Genomic DNA, 22,299 nt, shown 5'->3' with positions numbered 1-22,299 from the left:
CAATGCCATTTAGAAAGCTGTGAAATGTAACATATGATATATTTGGGATTACACTTTCTTAGTAGGTGGGTTCGAATCCCGGATGGGACTCAACCCAACAAAAGTACTAGAATCTGTACTTTACTAGGAAAGTGTAATCCCAAATATAACATATCTCTGATGTCAAACATTCGTATTCTTTTATTGGTAGATATGAGCTCGATAGCAAATTGAAAACTATTTATTAGAAACAATATTTGAAATCGTTCGTCCCCCCAAAATCGCATGTTCGATGTCATCTCATCTGTTTTCAAATGACGCCTTGAGGTTTATGCCAACGTGTAATGTCACCAAAATTGTAGAATATAATATATGATTCATGAAAATTCACTAAATTAGTCCCAATTTCAAGAGTTATGGTTAATTATTTTTTACATTGAACCACACAAATCCCGTATCATATTCCATACGGAAAACAAACTTGGCGCTCTTCATTGTTATCTTAACAATTTACACCACTTTCATCTAAAATCCTTGTCGAAAGTTAACGAAAATCTCGTTTGACGAGTGCATACTTCTCAGTATCTCCCAAAACCATTTATACCAATTTATTGTTGGGTTCGATTGCAAGAAATAAAACTTATTTGCACTTAGTTCAGCCTTAGGCAGGAACTTTGAATCCCAAACAAAAGTATGAAATTGGGGTTTTGAAAATTAATGATTTAGAACATCATTGTAACCAAAACATTCTATATCTGATAAGATTACATTATATATATACATGTATGTCATGACTTGAACAGACACAGTCATTGACCGTGTAGTCACTGCTCTGAGTCACAAGCCAGTTCCACATCTTTCTGTTTCCAAGATGAAGTCTGTGTTCTTTGAACAGCAAAATACTAACATGCACTAGGTGCAAACTGGTTTAAATACGTGTAAAGATTGCAATTTGATTGACACACTTCAATCGATGAGAAAACAGAAATGAATACCTGTAGACGAGAGGTTTTTCTTCATCCCATCGGCCCAAGAAATCCAGTTACGATATATATACTGGACAAAATAAGTTAGGGATATTGGTATTTTTATGATTTATATTTTATCAGTGTGTCAATGAATAAATAGATCATTATTCATTATTTCAAAATTTGCATATATCCCTAACTATTTTTGTCCAGTATACTTTTTGTCCCGTTTTCAGTGTACGATAGGTCCTCAATCAGAAAAAAAGGTTTTCATGTCGTTTTTGTAACGAGAGTCAAAGTTACTGTTAATTGGGTGGTTGTGAGCAGAGAAATTTAACCGATATTTTTCTAACTTGCAGAATTCTCTGTTTGAGGCACATTAACTACTTAAAGTTTATATGTTTAGGAAATTGAGCATGTATGCATACCATACACCATTCGAATGGTATGTCAATACAACTTGGTAATAGTTACTGCAAGTTATATTTGAGTATGCCATTATGCTACTCTCGAGTAGAGAGTTGGTTCGACACTAACATTGAGAGGCGCTGTTGTATAACTACTATCTGTATTTACACGGTGTTATCTCTGTATCCATGGTAACAGCTGAGAGTCAGTACCCCTCTATTGACTACTTACTGATAATAGTGGCTTTAGAGTGTTATAAACTACAAATGTCGTTTTCGGGCTGAACAGAAAGAAAAATCTTCTTCCCCCTTATTTCGTCAAACGGTGAATGAAATCAACTAGACATGCAATCATAAATATTTGGTTAATATACCCAAAATACTTTCCTTCAGATTACATGACTAGTGACTGTGCACATGACTAGTTTCTCTCGTTTACATGCACTGTTTTGTCACACACATCAGGGGCGGATACAGCTTTTTGAGAAAGGGGGGGGTGTGTGTGTGTGTGTGTGTGTGTGCACACTATTGAGAAAAGGAGGGGTGCACACTTCATTTATACCCGAGTTTCAATACCCTATGCACATTTCACTACTTAATGCGTCCGGGGAGGTGGGGAGGTGGGGGAAGTGAAATTGGGTTTAACCTCGTGCTTGAGAATATTTCACTCATATGACGACATGCATGCGTGTGTATGTGTATGTGCGGCTGCTTGTACTAGCCCAGACTTAAGCTGGTTTTATAGTGCTAGCCCACTGAGATACCACGCCGCAGTGTAGCATGAATACCCCACTCAGACACATTATACTGACTCCGAGCCGACCAGTCCTTATTGTACCCATTAATGCCGAGCGCCAGGCAGGGACCAACAAGTACCACATTTTAACGTCTTTTGGTATGACGCGGTCGGGGATCCAACCCGCGACCTTCCGCTCTCCGGGCGGACGCTCTAACCACTACACCACGGATGCGGTCGGGGGGCGGTGGGGAAGCCTAATGGCTAAGGCGTTCGCTCGTCACGCCGAAAACCCGGGTTCGATTCCACACATGGGTACAATGTGTGAAACCCATTTCTGGTGTCCCCCGCTGTGGTATTGCTGGAATATTGCTTAAAGCGGCGTAAAACCAAACTCACTCACTCACTTAATGCGTCCGTCATGCACCGTGGGTTAATAACACCTTCGCATAATGTTCATTCTGTATCAGTGAGTGAGTGAGTGAGTTTAGTTTTACGCCGCTTTTAGCAATATTCCAGCAATATCACCGCGGGGGACACCACAAATGGGCTTCACACATTGTACCCATGTGGGGAATCGAACCCGGGCCTTCGGCGTGACGAGCCAACGCTTTAACCACTAGGCTACCCCACCGCCCCTCATTCTGTATCAAGTAATCAAAGTATATACACAGCAAACGTACACCAGGATGCTGCAGTTAAGTAGTATATTAGTTTTCATTTTCAAACTGACCATACTGGTAGATCGATCCAAGTGCAAACTACATTTGGCCGTTTTGCTTAAACGCTGAAATTTTGATGACACATAATCAGTGTAACGGAGTGAACGCGTTAGAGGGTAAATTCTTCGCAATGAATTATGTATACATCGCGTGACTATACTAACACATTCATCTTTTATTGAAACCCGCTGAGCCGGTTATATATTGACTAATACTCTGCGATTCACGTTCCATGGATCCGGGCACAATACTAGACTCAGGGATATTTTTAATAGAATTACTAGACATAACGCTGACGTTTCAGAGCACACTGAAATATCATATTGGCTCGAACACCGGACGTCTTTACTTGAAATTTATGTTGCATGGATATTTGACATGAGAGTAGCGTCCCCTGATCATGTCCTTGACCCTTTGAAAAAAACGAGGCTAACTTTCTTCCCACCAGCAATAGGAAAGAGAAGCCAGGTTGTATGTACAACATACTTTGCCCATGAAACCTTAATAAGGAGACAAAATACACGAAGTCTTGTATTTCCCTTTCACAAGGGGCTCTAATGTAAGTGTGCACCTTGGCAGTCAGAACAATGGCGTCAAAAGTATGCCCTTGAGGCACTGCTCTCTTTCTCTTGAAAAAGAAACCTGATCGAACTCGTCAGTAATAGTAACTTCAACAAACTGTGGACTGTTGACGTTTAGTTTTAAACGGAATTTTATAATTCAAGTGTTGAATATTTTGATCGACTGGGTGTCATGGCGATCCAGAGACGAAACGACAGGGTATTTTTGTATTCAGTTTATGATGCTGATTGACGTTTTAGTATTCAAATATAGGATGACATCTACCATAGGCGGATCAAGGAATTTTCAAAGTGTGTGTGTGTGTGTGTGTGTGTGTGTGTGTGTGTGTGTGTGTGTGTGTGTGTGTGTGTGTGTGTGTGTTTTCGAAACCCCTAAATCGTCAACAGGTGGTGCAAGTTTACATTTAAGGGTATGACGTTCATGATCGATACGTTAACATTCACATTCGCATCTCTACAAGACAAGTAAATGTTGATTTTTGTATTTGAAATGACTGAGAATCAACTGTCATTGATCAAACTGTGATGAATCCCATCCTGGCGAACTGCATCACCCCGTAAGACTAAAAGGAATTGGGCTGCGGTTGAACCGGAGAAGATGCGGTTAGAATTGATCTTCAGTAACCCATGCTTGTCGTTAGAGGCGACTAACGGGATCGGGTGGTCAGGCTCGCCGACTTGGTTGACCGTTTGGGTAGATCGACCCTCATGCTGTTGATCACTTGATTGTCTGATCCAGACTCGATTATTTACAGACCACCGCATATAGATGGAATATTGCTGAGTGCAGCCTAAAACTAAACTCACACAGGCCCACTGTACACGGCCCTCCTGCTCCAGCATACCCACCCACACCCACCCACCCACCACGCATACTGTCCTCAAACAACCACTGCCCCACTCTACACCCTCATGTTTGTGTTTTGACTTGACAGCATGGCTAATACAGCTTTAATATAAACTGACGTTCAAAAGAAAGTACACACCTGATGCGTTGGTACAATGTTTTCCTGAAAACAGCGTAATATTTTGAAAAGTGTTTTGATTGCGACTCTCAAGTCACAAAAATTGTGTACCTGTTGCAATAACACCATAGATATCGTACCCAATTGGAACATTGCTAGCAAAATATTTACGTTGTTTTGATAGTCTCAAAGCACCAAGTGTGTACTTTCTTTTGCACATCAGTATATAATCTGGGCTTCCACTTGTCCATCCACCCTTTTATGTGTATCCTTCTAATTATAAATACGTGGAAAGACTCTAAGGGTCAATGTTCATATCTAAAATATTGTTTCTGTTTGTTGCAGAGTCTGGGGTCGGGACTTCACCCACAAACTGAAGAGCCATGATGCCGGTACAGTTTTCGAAAGGCCGGGTGCTGCTGGCTTTTGTGCTGATGTCTTTTATGGTGTTTGCAATGTTCAAATGGACCAATCTCAAGAACATCCAGATTGTCTACATGAATAGTGGAGGTTCCCAGGAAAATGTACCAGCACCTGCCCAGACAGCAACGCCTGCTGTGATATCAGTAAGTAGCCTAGGTTTTCTCATTTGATAAGTTTAAGTTGAATCATAATATCAACCACTGGATTTCCTACCCAGGAATCGAGGATTCACATGTCATACACATGGAGCTGGCATGGTTCTGTTACATATGACATGGAATATTAATGGATGATTACTGCAGTTTGTTGAATAATTATGTCTTTCAGGTTCCTCGATTCCATTAATTTAACGCCTTGTGGTTTACCAGCAACCCAAGAGGGGCGTCCATCAGATTAGTGGCCTACCTCAATTTAGGCTTTACCTCGACAGTAAACTGCCAGGGGCTGAATTTCTGATCAGATCGGTGAAAACGTCACCTCAGCTCACTTCAGGGAGTGTTTCCACTGTCCCCTATTTCTTTCAGAATCCAGTGCCAGGAGGACAACCCATGCCCACACTGCAGGTGTTGAAGACATTAGACAGACGGCAGCTGTCACAGATATACCACAAGTAAGGTCATGTCCACGAATGATTCGATTTAAAACAAATTCCAAAATCTAAACGGCAGAGCTCAAGATAAGATTTAGCTCATGTGGGTACTGTACCCACTGTATTGTTTTGGAGTGGGTATTATGAATGTTGAGTGGGTATTTCATTTTCGGTTACCCACTGCTTTCAAATATGTGCGTATTTCAGTCATTTTACTCACCTAAGTATTACGTCATTGAGTAAGTTTACTAAACAGGTATGTTCTGCCTTATGTCATACCTAATCAAAACTAACTTAAATATAATGGAAATGATTTCATAAAAAATCACTCATCCTATACTGACAGTACAACACTTGTCCTATACTAACAGTACAACTTGATAGCAATCGATGTCTTCATTACGCAAGCAATTTTTATAAATATATTCCGTACGCATTTGTTTTAAACTTTTTGCGTATCTAACATTTTAAATGCGTAATTGGTAGCAACAAATATTTTTCAACGCGTAAATGGAAATTTTCTATGCCTATTTTACCCGTATATACGCAGCTTATCTGGGCCTCATCTAAACGAGTATATCAGTATATCTAAAAAAGAGCTTGCCTGTGTGTATGTGCTTCTTCGTGTCAGTTATAACCCGAACTTCAAATGGGTTACAGGAAATGTATACTGTTTCTCACTAATATAATAGGCCCGTCAGACCGTGGAGACAGGATCTTTGCCACCACCTATTGTTCACAATGTGTGATACAGTCACCCATGATGATTGGCTTAAACATAGACGTCACCAGGGGTCATCTCAAAAACTTTTATTCAAATATCCACAACATCAAACTGAATCACATAAATATCAATTTACATGCCATTTCATTTAGTATCAATAATGTTCAGTGCATAAACACAGCTATAATATTAATGTTTAGCCATCTTAGCGACCATTCATAATTTATGGGTGGAGGTGTGGGTGGGTGTAGATTGGGTGGCAATGATGAATTTTATGGAGAAGCATGTACAAAGTAAGTGACAAACACACACCCCCCACCACCCCCACCCCAATGTCATGTACATGATCAATTACCACCACTTCCACATGTAAAATTTCTGAATATTTGTATGTACAAAATTGCTGCATCCCCCTTCCCCATATATAAGTACCCCCCATGCCAACCTGTGCATTTGCCATTTTGCAATGGAGCATTTTGCCATACAACTCTTTATATGGTATCATATAATAACTGATCACTTATTGAACAGTGAAATAATACTAATTCTTTCGTTTAATTATTTTCATATTCACCAAGTTAGTTAACATATCTCAGGTCATGACACTAATTGCTAAGTGAAATATGTTCACCATTTAGTGAGATTTTGACACCACCCCTGTGCTTAAAGAAGAAGAATGACAATTATTATGGATATACAGCTTCTTGTATTCTGTGGAGGCGACATTTCCACATAGATTCTAATGTCGTTGTCAAGCAGGTGATACATGAGTAACAAATTGAGAGAGTATGTACATGAGTTGTTATTACAGTAGATAGGAAATGAGTTGTTTATACAATAAATGAGGTTGATGTACAACGCTTGTATAACAGATTGAGTAAGTTGATAGGAAGCCAGTAGGGTGACATACTAGGACTGAAGTAGAGCTTATACAACTAATAGGAAGCCAGGAATTCATCGACTCAACTTCTAAAATGCCCATCAAAGAAACCCCTGTGCTTGTATGAACATTTTAAAACTAATGCAGACAGATAGACAGACAGATATTTTATTTCAGTCTCACCTCACATAAAATACATATATAAATATATTTATAAAATATAGCATATAAGTGAGCCACCCTTTAAGGGTTGTGAGAGACTAATGTATTAATACATTAATAATACTAAATAATACATAATTATATAGGTACATACAGTGTAAAATCTATCCGTATAAAATATGTTTTCTTCTTTGCAAGATATAAAAGCAGGTTTTGGCACTGAAATATACATGGTGTTTAAAAAGTAAAACTAATTTATCATCATCACAAAGATCTAAGAAGTTGGGATAGCTAAAACAGACATTTTCATATAAACTTTCACGCAAATCATCATACATAGGGCAATACAACAGAACGTGTCTTTCATCCTCAACACTCTCACTGCACTGAAAACATACCCTCTCATTCACATTGCATGTTAATCCTTGGTGGCCTGGTGGCAATGTGAGGATGCACCTGTAATCATACCTGGAATGCCACAGGGAAGCCTGCAGTTACATGATACCATTTGAAATGTTACAACTCCATACCAGGCTCATTAAATATTTGTTCGTTGCCATGGAAACGATTCTCCTTTAAGTAAGAAAATATGAATTTTTAACAAATGTATTAATTTAATCAGGTAAACGCATCCCTTTTTGCGTTAGATATGAATATTTTAAATTTTAATGAATTTGAAAAGGTAGTGGAAATTGACAGTAAAGCTAGTGGGTTTGGTTGACAAACCTTCCAATATAGGACAGAATATTCTGATGCTGAAATGCAGTCATTTAGCTGCAAGAACAAATGAGAGCTACATGTTGTCTTGTTAAGGTTGAATGCCTTTGTAGGTTTTTAACAGTGGAGGATAACGGTAATTGTTAAGTGTTTTATAACCGTTTTAACAAGCAAGTTACTTATTGTCATAACATATAGACACGTGAAGATCCGAGTTAGAATTGGTCTTGCTTGTTGTAAGAGGCGACTAACGGGATCGGGTGGTCAGACTCGCTTATTTGGTTGACAGTTGTCATCATGTCCACATTGCAAAGATCGATGCTCATGATGTGATTCACTTGATCGTCAGGTCAAGACTTGATTATTAGCAGACTGTCGCCATATAATTGGAATATTGCCGAGGGCAGTTTCAATATTAATATTTAATTATTTTTTTCCAGTTATGTCAACAGCGTTCAGTTTTCGTGTAAGAAGATGGTCAGGCGAGGCAACGTCGGTGACGGTGGCTGGAACGTTTGTGAAGACCCTCCATATAACATCAAGACACCCTGCAATATTTACTCCTTTGGGTAGGTCTGGTCGATGCCTCGTTGCCATAGCAACAGTATCCTCACAGAGATTGTTCATCGATTGGCTACATACACGCGAAACCCGTTTACCTTGATCGATACATGTCTTGTCTTGGGTCTCAGGTTGATCGTTTCCACGTCTGCTTCTGTTGCTGAGTACTTGAGAATCTACAGTCTTGTACCCCCACCCCATACCTTCCCCCACCCCATACCTGAATATCAATGTCTCAGACGTTAACTACCCAACCATAACCCTAACACTTGTTTCGTGTTTTGTGCTGGAGGCAGACAACTAGGATTATTGTACAGTACCATATACATGTCTATCGTTTATCTCGGAAAACGCTAACTACTTTATATAACTCCTTTATCTTACCACTTTTTGATTACTGCTGTCATATATGGGATAATTGTACGATTGAACAGGCGATTTTACTGGAAAATTTACACTTAGACGCATTAAGAACTATATGCGGTGCGGTTCGTGGCACCAGTCTTGATAAAATATACAAGGAAACTAATTATAGCACACTGAAACAAAGACGATATCGCTCTAAACTTATAACTTTCTATAAAATGTATCATCGTCTGACTCCTGATTATCTGAATGATCTTGTACCAGGTAGAGTATTTCAACAAAGCAACTATAATCTTAGAGATAGTACTTCCATTCAAACTACTATTTACTGTAGAACACAAAGATATTCTCAGTCATTTTTACCGAGCGCGATTATGTCGTGGAATTCATTGCCCGATGGAGCTGTAAACGCTATTTCCGTGAGGCAGTTTAAAACCATGATAAATCCAACAGAAACTGACAACTACTTTGATTTAAATTTTGGGACTAGATTTTGTCAAATCATCCATTGTCGCCTCAAGCTCGGCTGTAGTGATCTGAACGCAGACAGATATAATCGACATATATCAGTAACAGCTAAGTGTTCATGTGGTCATTATAACGAAGACGTCATTCACTACCATTTTACATGTCGGAACTATCAAAATTTAAGAACAACGGTGTATTTTTATATTCAAGGATACGATGTGAAAACTACCTTATACGGTAACGGCGCATTGGATAACTCAACAAATTGTGACATTCTAAACTCATTACACCAGTTCGTTTCTAAAAGTAAGCGCTTCCAGTGATTATCACCTCTACATATACATGTATATTCAACGCAAGACAAGATTTATATAACTTGATTTTCTGCGGCAGCTCTTTTCGTTGCTAGGCACAACCAACACCATAACCAAATATTTATTATTCAATCATTTTTCTGAGTGCAATTTTGTTTCAGTAGTATTCTTTTCTTGTCGGACTATTTCAAATATGTATCCAGCAATATTGGAACCGTGTACTAGAGCGGCGTTTATATAAGCCACTTGGCTTGTTCGCCTATCCAGGTTTCTGTATTGACGGAATAAAATTATGTTTAAACCATACATGTCGTCTCGCCGCATTGATTTGCACGGCAACCGACACACAAAGCCCATAAACAGTGAATAGGTCCTTTCAACGACACAGTGGTGAGGCCATTGGGACTCGCATACTCAAGTGAATGGAGAGGACCGAGTGAACTTGTTGGACAGGGTGTGTCAGCTCAAGCTGGTACTGTCAACCATGAATCATATTTAAAGTTATAACAGAAAAATAGACAATTGCCGCTGCAAAATATGGTTGGTATAATAAATCATGTTTGGTAAATACCAAGCAATAATATTTCAATGCTATTATTCCAGAGACTTTCTGAACATTTGCGTAAAAATATTTTACTTTTTTGCATTTTTACAGCTAATATTTTGATTATATATTTCAACGAATCACTGATTTCATTGTTTTCTGCTCATGTGAGTGAGTGAGTGTGTGAGTGAGTGAGTGAGTGAGTGAGTGAGAGAGTTAGTTTTAGGCCGCTTTTAGCAATATCATCTTCTTTAATGAGCTTCACACATTGTACCTATGTGGGGAATCGAACCGGGTCTTTGGCTTAACGGGCGAACGCTTTAACCACTAGGCTACCAGACCTTGTTCTGAAAGGAGACACAGTGGATGAAAACTGTACAATATATACAATAATTGATTAATCAGTGTTGGAATTTGCAATGCATTATGTCCATAGAAGTGCGGTTCGATACCTTAATCTTAAGGACAATTAATCTAAAGGATAATTTATTTGTTATGAAAAGATCGAATTTGTTGATAACAGATCAAGGACTGATGTTTATTCAAAAGGCATACTTTGAATATGTTCTGCTGTAGATTTTTGGGCTGTATAATTTGTACCTGACTGTGTCTAGTAAAATCTGGAGTTTGACAGAAATAAATGAATTGTTGACAAATTCACGAAAATACGACCCCCACCTCATCTTTCATATATAGATTATAAATGGTAAGATATGGTAAAATGTAGTAAATTATGGTAAGATATGGTAAAAATTAGTCCCCAGAGGTCTGCGAGTGGTTGTCCTCAGAATCGAAGGACCAAGTAGATCAGCCAGTTATAATTATGGAACAGCTACCTGATGGAGACTAGACAGTTTAGCTAGTAGACACAGATGGAAAATCATATATTGTAGTAATTAAAAGTATGAACCTAAATATTTTTGTAAATAAAACGCGTTGGAACTGTAGTATTTGAAGCAGACCAGAATCCATTCCCTATCAAGATGTACAAACAGCATGTAGATATGGAAGCATATTTTGGGTTGGTACACTTCAGATCTTGTTTGATTATGTCAGATTGTCGTGAGTGAGTGAGAGAATGGGTTTTCGCCGCTTTTTGCAATATTCCAGCACTATCGCGGCAGGGACACCAGATATGGGCTTCACACATTGTACCCAATCGGGGAATCGAACCCGGGTCTTTGGCGTGACAGGATAACGCTTTAACCACCAGGCTACCTGCAGCCCTTATCAGATTGTAAGATTACCTTTGATACTGTGATATCTATTTCATAGTTATTGTTCCCTTTCAGGATCAATTACGACTGGAGTTTCGACGATGCAGTAGCTACAGCCTACGGCTGCCATATCCACTCGTATGATCCAAGGTACGTTTGTCAAGTACTTCAGTTGCTCTTGTATTGTTAGTGAGTGAGTTTAGTTTTAGGTAGCTTTTTAGCAATTTTCAAGCAATATCAGAAATGGTCTTCCCACATTGTACCAGTATGGAGAATCGAACCCTGGCCTTTGGCGTGACGAGGGAACGCTTTAACCACAAAGCTATTCCTCCAGATCCGCCCTTCTTGTTTTGTGTAGCAGGTAATGATCATCCCTCATTCCACAAAGTGACGACAGCCTTGGAATGGGATCACTCTTTGTAAAGGAATGGAACTCACGGTCGTCAGGAATTAAATTACTGATATCATTAAAACATGAATTTGTTTATATCTTTAAATATCATTCTGATATGATTAATTCAGTTTAAGACAACAACATCTCTTCACAAGATATCCTTTATCACATCACCATGTCACGATGTGATGTCACGAAATGTAGATATTTATCATGATCTGTATTTGAAATATCTACAATTAGATCCAAATATCCATAAATATCTCTGTTTGAGATATCTTTAATGCATTTAAGATATCTTCAATTCGATTCAATTTTCTCTGATTTAATTTAGGAAATCTTAAAAACAAATGAAAATATCAGCAATTTCGAAATAAATGTGAAACATCTGCCATATGTATATGCAGGCATTACACAAGAGACCTAAATTGAATCTTAACATGTTCCGGATGCCTTGGGATAAAGGACTGACACCTTACAGAACCTGTTTCCGATGTTAAAGCAAATACTCCCACTTGTAGATGCGTTGGGACTTGTTCTCCTTTGGGGTTCATTAAGGCGATTATGCTCATGGCTTGCTAACAGTTGTTGCTCTGGCAACCATAAGTATTGATCTTATATATTAAGACCAGGGTGCCCCTGTACAAAACAGGGGCGGTGGGGTAGCCTAGTGGTTAAAGCGTTGGCTCGTCACGCCGAAGACCAGGGTTCGAATCCCCACATGGGTACAATTTGTGAAGCCCATTTCTGGTGTCCCCCGCCGTGATGTTGCTGGAATATTGCTTAAAGCGGCGTAAAACCTTATTCAGTCAGTCAATTGTACAAGACAACCTTAGAGTTACGATCACCAACCTAATCACTAGCAACTGAGTAAATAAGAATATTTTACCTGCATGCGTTTGTTATGCAATACTGGCATAGTATTCGATAATGTAGATTAACGCTTAGTCCCTGAAAATATAATTTTGATTGTAACAAATAAACCCTTTCAAATTGAAAAGGAACCCTAGGGAAACCATAGCCAGAACCTGAGGAAATCTAGATTTGCTTCATTTAGAGCTTTATCACTGCAGGGAGGGCTATAGTCTCTCGTACAGACCCTGAAGCAAATATATCCAAGAAAGCCCACACAAGTCTAGAAAATGTGGCAAGTCTAGATTTCCTCAGCTTCAGGAAAATGAAGAAAGTCTCAGGGCTCCTTTTCATTATATATATTTTTTTACTATGAACTTTTTTTCAGTAAAATATGTTCATTTCAGAGACTAGTTGTTAGTCTAGGAGGGCTATGTTGTAGGGAAATAATGTGGTTCAGGGACTGCGAGGCAGACTGTCAATTATGCTTCTCTAACTCTATTCACAACAGTATTACATGTAATGCTTATACAGTTTACCAGAATTATCAATGTGTTGTAAATGTTTAGTTACACGAGGATATCGTTACCATCAGCATACTGACTCCAAGAACTCACAGGCGTTATGCTTCTCTGACTCTTTTCATAACAATATTTCCTGTAATAGCTTTACTAGTTAACCGTAATATTGATATTGTTCAGGAATAATAATATATTATATATTACATATATATAAACATATAGTACCATTGTCATCTGCCTGATCAATAACGGGTCCCTCCACACAATACCTAATAATACCAGCGGTGGACTGATCTGAATCAATACGAAATATATTAGACAAATAAAATACAGTTGCAGCATGTGATCTCCATGGAGACATCTTTGCTTATGTCAATATTCGTTTTATTATGGGTCGACCTGCCTGACAGGCTAGTTGCCTATTGGGCCCAGGATTATAAAAGAAGAGAAGTATGGGCATCATTAGCATTGATACACTGATCATTGTCTGCTCTTTTGTTGAACTGAATAGAAACGGTTCCGATAGTCATCTGCTTAGTATGGAATCCTAGAAGGGACATTGTCGCGTCGTGATCACTGGGTGGGTACTTTTCAACAATGTTCGATGAAAGGCAAATGTATTGTTGAGGAACAGACTGACTGACTGAGTTTAGTTTCACGCCGCTTTTAGCAATATTCCAGCAATATCACGGCGGGGGACACCAGAAATGGGCTTCACACATTGTGCCCATGTGGGGAATCGAACCCGGGTCTTCGGCGTGACGAGCCAACGCTTTAACCACTAGGCTACCCCACCGCCCCTGTTGAGGAACAGAACGTTCATATGCGTGCTCTATACTTTCCCTGGAGGAAAAGAGAAAAAGCAGTGTTCAACGGGTGATCTCAAATTGCAAATATTATACCTTTTTGTGTGTGACGGTTGTATTGAATTAAATTCTCTTTGTACATTTCTTTGCAACACCCTTAGAGCACATTCATTTTATTTGCATGGGTGGGAAGGTGGGTGTACATTTCTTTCTAGACTATCGCTTAGTCTCTGAATATATATGATTTTGATAGTAACAAACAAACCCATTTAAATTAAAAAAGGGAATCCGAGGAGACTAACGATTCAGAAGCTCGGGGAATCTAGACTTGCTTCATTTAGGGCTTTAGCACTGCAGGTAGGACTAGGCTGTGGGGGAAATAATGTGGTCCAGGGACTGCGAGACAGACTAATTTCTTCCACCAACAATTTGTGTTGACTGAGCACCATCAATCGATCTACAAGTATTTATATAGTAAGCAAAACTCTCCATCTGGGGCATATTTCTGAACAAAATAATAATTAGGAATGGCTCTTCCCCCCCTCTCTCTCTCTCTCTCTCTCTCTCTCTCTCTCTCTCTCTCCAATAGTGGATGTAGCTGGGGATCTGTGACAGAAAGTAGGTCTCCAACAGCCACTGGTCGTATCAGCGAATGAATACACTATGCTTCAGGTTTCAGTGCCTGTCATAGCTAAGTCTTTGTGCGCCCTGGCGAGCAATGCTGTATTGATTCAAATATCTTCATGTCTGGCTATTGATTGATGTCCCTTAAACAACACTAACTGAGAGAGACCGGTTTGACAGTCACTGAACCATGTTATTTTCACTTTCGCCATCTCCTACTCTCTTCTAATAAAACGGGAGTCTTTGGGGAATCAGCTCGCTTGGCAAGAGGTTCTACTATACCAACCCAAACACAATACACGACCTGAGTATATAACCGATGAGTTTATTACACAGCCACTGAATGAATTTGTATATAATCAGTCAATAATAAAATGATTTACAATTAATTATTAGAGCATGTTAACAATCCAATCAGCTATCAAAGTACATAAACATTTCATGTGGTTCGTTAGGCACGAGACAAACTACATTAATGACGATACGCATTCTAATGTACTCACATAATGCAATAGTTTACACATCACCCCAGTGGGCTCAATCTACGGGGCGGTGGGTGTAGCCTAGTGGTTAAAGCGTTCGCTCGTCACGCCGAAGACCCGGGTTCGATTCCCCACATGGGTACAATGTGTGAAGCCCATATCTGTTGTCCCCCGCGGTGATATTGCTAAAAGCGGCGTAAAACCATACTCACTCACTAACTCATGCAATCTACATTCTATAACAGTCCAAAAACAGCATAGTGTTCACAATGTAATGCAATAGTCAGGGTTACCGATACACTCCACACATCATCCCAGTGGGCGTTCATGCAGTCTATTAGGGGGCGTGGTGGGCGAGCTGTCTAACTCCACACATCATCCCAGTGGGCGTTCATGCAGTCTATTAGGGGGCGTGGTGGGCGAGCTGTCTAACTCCACACATCATCCCAGTGGGCGTTCATGCAGTCTATTAGGGGGCGTGGGGGCTGTCTAACTCCACACATCATCCCAGTGGGCGTTCATGCAGTCTGTCTAAGACGCCAGGCTAGTAATCCAGCGAGCTTGGAGGTGCCCGGATCGAGCCCACCTGTGACCTGGCGTAAAAACCTTGGAGTCAGCTTTGTGTGCAGACTCTTTCAGTGTTGTAACAACCCCTAGTGTACAGCACACAACCCTGTGCACTTAAAAGAACCCACGAATCCGTTGGCAAATGGTGGCCACATGAATACGTGCAAACACCCAGTTGCGGGTACAGCAACGTGCAGTAAACTTGGACAAAGTACTGTGACTATGTGTCCCAATCCACCCAGCTGTGAATGGGTACCTCGAAAGGATGAGAAAGTTGCATTAACTCGGTGCGCCTAGTGGCAGCAAGAGTTGTATGATCCCCAGGGAGTTGAGATTGGTATTATGTGCCGCTGAATTCACATCCAATTGATCGAGAGAAAAACAAAGAAGCGCTTTGAGAATGCATGTGGGATGGACTATAGCGCTATATAAATATCTATATAATAATAAGAAATATAAATCACAAAACATCGTAGTATTAATCAGTAATAAACAATCCTAAACAGTAATACAGAATACATGAAAAATATATGAAGGAGGCCACGTTGCACACAAACCTGAAGGAAGTGCAAAGGATTGCAACATATAGTTAAGGTACGATAGATTAAACTAAGACATAATAGCACAAATATTTTAACAAGTAGAAGAAAATGAAGTTTCTCACCTGAGTAAATAAACGAGGAGTTTATTACACATTCACAGGATGATTTTGGACTGTGTGTCGTCCCTATTTCATACCTATTCCAGCTGTCATAGATCATAACACTTCGATAACGTTATTGTGAACTTGGGATTAGTTTGACCGAAGTATCGATGATAAATGTGTATAATGGATGACCAGTTGCGAGTATGCCACGAAGGTATATGTGGTACGCGCGTGGTTTGACCTTAAGATTTAAACACACAATACGGATAAACGTACTGCACCTTGGTTCTGTTAGCTTTAGAGATACTGGTCCCGGGTTATCTACGATGCTCGTTATCAATGTGACTCTTGGCAGTTTTAAGATAGTGGTCATGATCACTTGTCTGTGATATATTAATTTTTCAATAACATATACCGGCATAAAATATTTGTTTAACTTTGTCAGTTTCTTCCACGTTCATACTTCATAACGCTGATTTTATATATCTATAATTGTTTTGTTATTTACTCCTTTTATGATCCTACGCGTTAACGATGCAAATAGAAGCGACAAAACCCTTTCCACATTCATAAGAAATCTCTGCTCAAAGCAGAGTCGATTGTTCAATTGTGACTATACAATGAGCATATATTTGTTTCAGTAGCATTACAGCTGTAGGATGCTGTTTGTAACCAAATTGCGTCTGGACCAGACAATCCAGTGATTGTCACCATGCGAAACGATGGCAGATCATGTGTTTAATATGAATCACTATGAAGTGATGATACCACGTGTTCGCGAAAAGGTGAGCGTATCTGCCCCACCGGTGGCACCCGTCATAAACATAAGCTAAGTCTAGTCAGTTGTTCACCTGAAATAATTCGGGAACGCATGGTATAAGTCAAAATAGCGAATTGCATCGGACATCATTTTTGTCACTGCTGCATCAAATTTCGAAATGTCCTCCTTATGTCTAATAGTATCATAAAACTTCTTGAAACTTTATTCAGGCCTTGAATGTTGTAACCTTGATCAAACAACTTTTGAGCAAGAGTTGGATAAAGCCTGTCTTGAAGAAAAACGCTGGTTTAAGTTTAAAACACAAGTCAGGAGGACTTAAAGGTTTGGTTTTGGTTTGTCTGCTGTGTAACGACGCACTCAGCTACATCGACGCACTCAGCAATATTCCTTGTGTATGGCGGCGGTCTGTAAATAATCGAGTCTGGATCAGACAATCCAGTCATCAACAACATGATCTACGCAATTGGTATACGATGACATGTGTCAATCCGATTCCGTTATTCGCCTCTTACGACAAGCATGGGTTACTGGAGACCAATTCTAACCCCGGTCTTCACGGGTAACATGTATAGTTTTTCTTAAAAGAGCATGCCTTAATATTTTTATGAGTTCCCCGAGGCACACATGAAATATAGTACTTTCCCCTGTGCATTAACGTTCCGCGAAAGGCAACTATTCAATGCACGGTGGTGTTATATAACTGCTTTGGGTTTAACATTTGTATTCATAGAACATTTGGCATACCTGCCAACTCCTTTGTTTTGACACTAATGTACTACTATTGTATTACTAATGTATTACTAATGACAAGCTCCCATTACAATATTCATAAATCTCACGCCAAACTGGGTTCACATTTTAACTACTTCAAATCACACAGCCAAGTCTGAAAACACTGTTTTCAGTGACCTTTCTGAGAATTAATTTTTCAATTATGCGATGGCACCACCAATTTCCCCCTGGACCCAGCCGGGTCTGCGGCCCTTGGACCAAGGAATCTCAAGCTTTTCTATCTATGCTTGGGCCTTGCCTGGAGCTGTTGGTGTCTGGTCATACTCAAATTATACTGTTACCGGGAATCGGTAAAATGACTGTATTACCCAAATTTACTAACGTTAGGAAATATACTTTTCATCCGGCGGTCATATGAAGAACGTTTGAAATCTACGTATCATCTGGCTGTCAGATTTACACACGTTTAAAGGGGTGTTAAAATAAACGAACACTCAACTCTGCATTTATTAACGTGCGTGCCTTTCTTGCCACATGATGTCTGTTTAAAAGGTTAAAAAACGGGTCTGTGGGCCAGCGCGATATGTAAGGGAGTGTGTGTGTGTGCGGAGAGGGTGTGGGATGGGGATGGGGTAGGCCTAGGGTGGGGTGGTGGCGGTGGGGTACTGATAAGCCCTTCTGATCAGTAGGTACTATCGTTTATACGTTTGTAATGGAAATTACATTACAACTTAAATAACTGGCCTAAGGTACACTTATTATATATGACATACAAGGAGACACTGCTTATTGCAATAAAAAAAGATAGGTGTGTTCACACAGACATGAACCGGTAGGTCCTTAATTTTAGTGCACACTTGTATGAGTTACCCGATTGATCATAGCTGCATAAATTTCATTATCTATACTTTCAAAAAAGATTATTACAATGTATTAATGATTCCCTGTGTAAATTACTGTTGTAAATGTGCAAACAGGCGCATACTTGGTATGGCCTCTTTTTGATTTGGAATACAGATATTATCCCATACGGACGTTTTCTCCAATTTCAGTTACTGTACATTAACAGTACACCTAGTATGATTCCATCTCTTGGGTAGATTACAGAAAATTCTAGTGATTGCAAATAAGTTCATAAACTTAGATAAGTAAGCAGCTTCGATAATAATTGAAAGCTTACTTCCTGACAACATTAATGTTGCTCATGCGTTTTGATTTTTGCTGTCTGATTTGTTGGAATATTGCTGAGTGTGGCGTAAAACCTCTCACTCACTCCACCCACCCACCCAATCAACCAACCAACCAACCAACCAACCAACCAATCAATCAATCAATCAATCAATGTTCGTCTGTCGTCTACAAGGACCACGGCTTCTCGCAGTTGATTGGAGTTTGTGTGTCCGGAGGTGACTGGTCAATCCGATCCGGGCACAGAGGTAGCGTCCACAGGCTGGACATCTGTAGTCCGTCACTGTAGTTGAAGTGCTTGCAGTTCTAGATTTTCGTGCACCACGCTTTTCTTGTGCAGATTGGGTACGTGACTATTCTGAGATGGTACATCCAGTCTTCAGTGTTCTACGCCAGAGAGGTCGGTCGAGGGCAATTATTTCCCAGTTCTACCAGTCTGTGTTGAGGGACTTTCGCGATGCCTTCAAGCTGTCTTGAAACCGTAGTCTCTGACCTCCAACTGTTCTCTTGCCAGATGCTAATTCCCCATAGAGGAGTTGCTTCGTAATTCTGGTGTCAGACATCCGATACACATGGCCAGCCAGAGTGTGGATAGAGCGGAGAATGGCTCTCTCTAGTACTTCTGTATCAGGGATCTTCCCTTGCCATCGGATATTGAGAATCTTTCTGGGGCGTTTGGTGTGAAAATGGTTCAAGTTCCTTGCATGTCTACTGTAGACAGTTCAGGTTTCACTATCGTAGAGCAGAGTGGCGAGGACCACCGCTTTGTACACTGTGAGTTTAGTTGTGGCCGAGATACCTCTTCTATCCCATACAGTAGGACGCAGCCTCCCAAATGCAGCACTGGCCTTTGCTATGCGTTTGTTGACTTCATCGTCTATATCCACACAACGTGATAGGGAACTGCCAAGATATGTGAAGCTGTCGACTGCAGGTAGTTTTTGTGACCTTGACCTCGATATTTGCTTCAGTATATGGAACACCTGGAGGAGACGGGTACATGACTTCGGTCTTCTTTGTACTTATTGTGGGGCCGAAGTTGTCGCAAGCAGTTGAAAAAAACCCGATTGTGCGTTAAATGCTCACACTGGTGAACAGATGCAACAAAGCATGGACACATTTTCAACTACTAATGCACTCATCGAATACTGCATACATAAACTTAGCTAAGATACATAGCCTTCACTGACTTGAACAGTGAACGCTATGTATCCTAGCTAACATAAACTGGGCTGACATCACCAGTCTTGCCAACAATCAAACGGACTCAAACGCAAACTCACCGAAGCCATTCACATAAAACGCCAAAAGCCCACTATCAGCGGCATTTCATTCCACCCGCTTATGGTGCACTCCTCCACTAAGCGGAATCAACTGAATAAACATCTCCTTTCTAAAATACCCCTTTCATTTGTACATTAGGCTTCTAAGCCTTTCCCTTTGTCAACTCGCTGGCTTTATCAGTTTACTGTCAAGCCATTTGTGTTAATAATGTTGTTTTCTTTGTTACACCCAGTATATATACTTCACCTCCACTTCATGTTACCTTACACGAATCTGTATCGACACGTCGTACTCACCAAATACAGAAGTTGTTATCCATAAAGTTTGTCTATATTGTACTTAAAGAGCCCGAGCGCCTGCAGAGATTAAGGAAATATACTCATGCCAATAATGGTTGTCACCCTTTCAATTTTTTAATTGGAGAGGGGTGGGGTGTGTGGGGGTTGGGGAGGGGGTGAAAACCATTTTGGCATGAGTATGTAATGACAAGCAACCCACTGATTTGGCTAGTGTTTCTCAAATCATTCCAAACGTATAGATGCCACTTTATCTCATATGTGCCACACGTGAAACAGTACATTGCCCTGATGATTTCTGCATCTCGAAATATATTGGAAATGTTTTATGTCTCAGAGTGAAATACGGACTAAAACAGTACATGCATAGCTTCTGTTGAAATAACAATAATTATTTTCATTGACTGCGAATGTTTCACTGTAGGCACTGGGAGCATTCATTGTGATACACTAGTAGTTTTACTGTTCTTCGTCAACAGGCTTTCAATTTCTAATTTTATTGATCAATAATATAATTATTAATTGTTCTCGACCCGATATGGCTGAAATATTGCCGATGTGAAGGTAGATATTAACTCACTCACTCACAACATGTGGTGTCAGAATAATGAGCTGCTTATTAACCGTTTCAGATGTGTCAATATTCTGTCGCCGATAAGTTGTCCTACTTTGTCACAATACTGCCTTTCCTTTGTTCAATCTTGGCAGGTGGTAGTTTAATGATAATGTTAGCATGTCCTTACCACATATTGAGTTGCGCAGTTCTTGACAATAAGCTAGCCGTCACACGCTAAAACTGATCATTCTCGACACAGATGCAATATAAAGATTTTTGGTCACAGTGCCAGATGTTGGCTTTTCTATATAGCTTCATAGAGACGTAGTCTACGTTACACACACATAAGGCGTTATATAATAGGTATATTGATGGATGCTTTTACCTCGTGAGTCTTTGACAATCACAATTTGATTGAGAAAATTGATATCCTCGTTGACATTCAAATTAGCCTGCCAGCTGTATTTCTTAATGCTTTGTGTCATAAATACATACGTCGTCTAGTGCCCTTAGCAATCATTGTTAATCATTTTGGCATCCCAAATATCATGGAATATAATGTGCACTTATTAATCTATCAAAGTACCGAAACGTATTATCTGTAGGCTTTATTGTTATTGGGTGAAACTGTTAAATGAATCTTCGTACAGAATTTCCAGGAAATAGAAACTGAAAATTGCTAGATAACAGGAAAACTAAATTGGGTCAAGATTGCAAACAATTATTTTTTATATACCTGTTTTAAATCATCAGTGTGCAGATCATGTCACTAACATAAAACTGAAAGATGGGGGGTTGGGGGCACGCGCAAAGTCTCTGAGTCAGCTGAGAATATCCTTCAAAAACATCTAACAATCACTTATCATTAAGTGCAACCAAAGCATTACAAAAAGAACATATTTCCAAACAGCATAACATCACCTTTGGCTGGAGTTCCAAATATTGGACACCGAAAGCTTCTAAGTTAACAAGGAAATGACCCTTGTGTTTTACAATGATGCCTTAATCATCGTCATAATGAAGTTTAGGTTGCTAATTGTTTCCAATATGATTGAGTCAGTGAAATGCTAATATTTACCAAATAAAATTCTAAAGGAGCCTTTTTTCAAGCTAGACATGCTTCATTTAGGGCGTAGGCATTACAGTAAGGGCTGGACGGAAGGGGAAATAATATCGTTATGCGACTATGATACAGACTGGGATAAGATACGGAAAACAAAAAAAAAATTGGACAACAGACCATTGTT

At 39.7% G+C, this 22,299-nt stretch overlaps 1 protein-coding gene and 1 long non-coding RNA gene across 4 annotated transcripts in view; one reads left to right on the top strand and one right to left on the bottom strand.

The window, feature by feature from the left end:
- LOC124275487 (probable methyltransferase-like protein 24) overlaps positions 1-22,299 on the top strand; it is a 63,962-nt gene that overhangs the window by 35,688 nt on the left and 5,975 nt on the right. For all 3 annotated transcript variants that reach the window (XM_046711070.1, XM_046711069.1, XM_046711068.1), the window contains 4 exons: positions 4,704-4,924; positions 5,306-5,391; positions 8,294-8,422; positions 11,399-11,473. In XM_046711070.1, the coding sequence (XP_046567026.1) occupies positions 4,742-4,924; positions 5,306-5,391; positions 8,294-8,422; positions 11,399-11,473 (473 nt within the window). In that variant the 5' untranslated portion in view covers positions 4,704-4,741. The remainder of the gene's footprint in view (positions 1-4,703; positions 4,925-5,305; positions 5,392-8,293; positions 8,423-11,398; positions 11,474-22,299) is intronic.
- Positions 1,443-20,565, bottom strand: LOC124275488. Its single transcript, XR_006898301.1, has 3 exons — positions 20,463-20,565; positions 11,716-11,721; positions 1,443-1,453 (listed from the first exon to the last, which is right to left on the bottom strand). It is a non-coding gene; the product is annotated as an uncharacterized LOC124275488 (long non-coding RNA).

The sequence above is a fragment of the Haliotis rubra genome, unplaced genomic scaffold (genome assembly GCF_003918875.1).
Source record: "Haliotis rubra isolate DU_JTF1 unplaced genomic scaffold, ASM391887v1 Scf2, whole genome shotgun sequence".
NCBI lineage: Eukaryota > Metazoa > Mollusca > Gastropoda > Lepetellida > Haliotidae > Haliotis > Haliotis rubra.
This window is presented reverse-complemented; position numbering and strand designations above follow the sequence as displayed.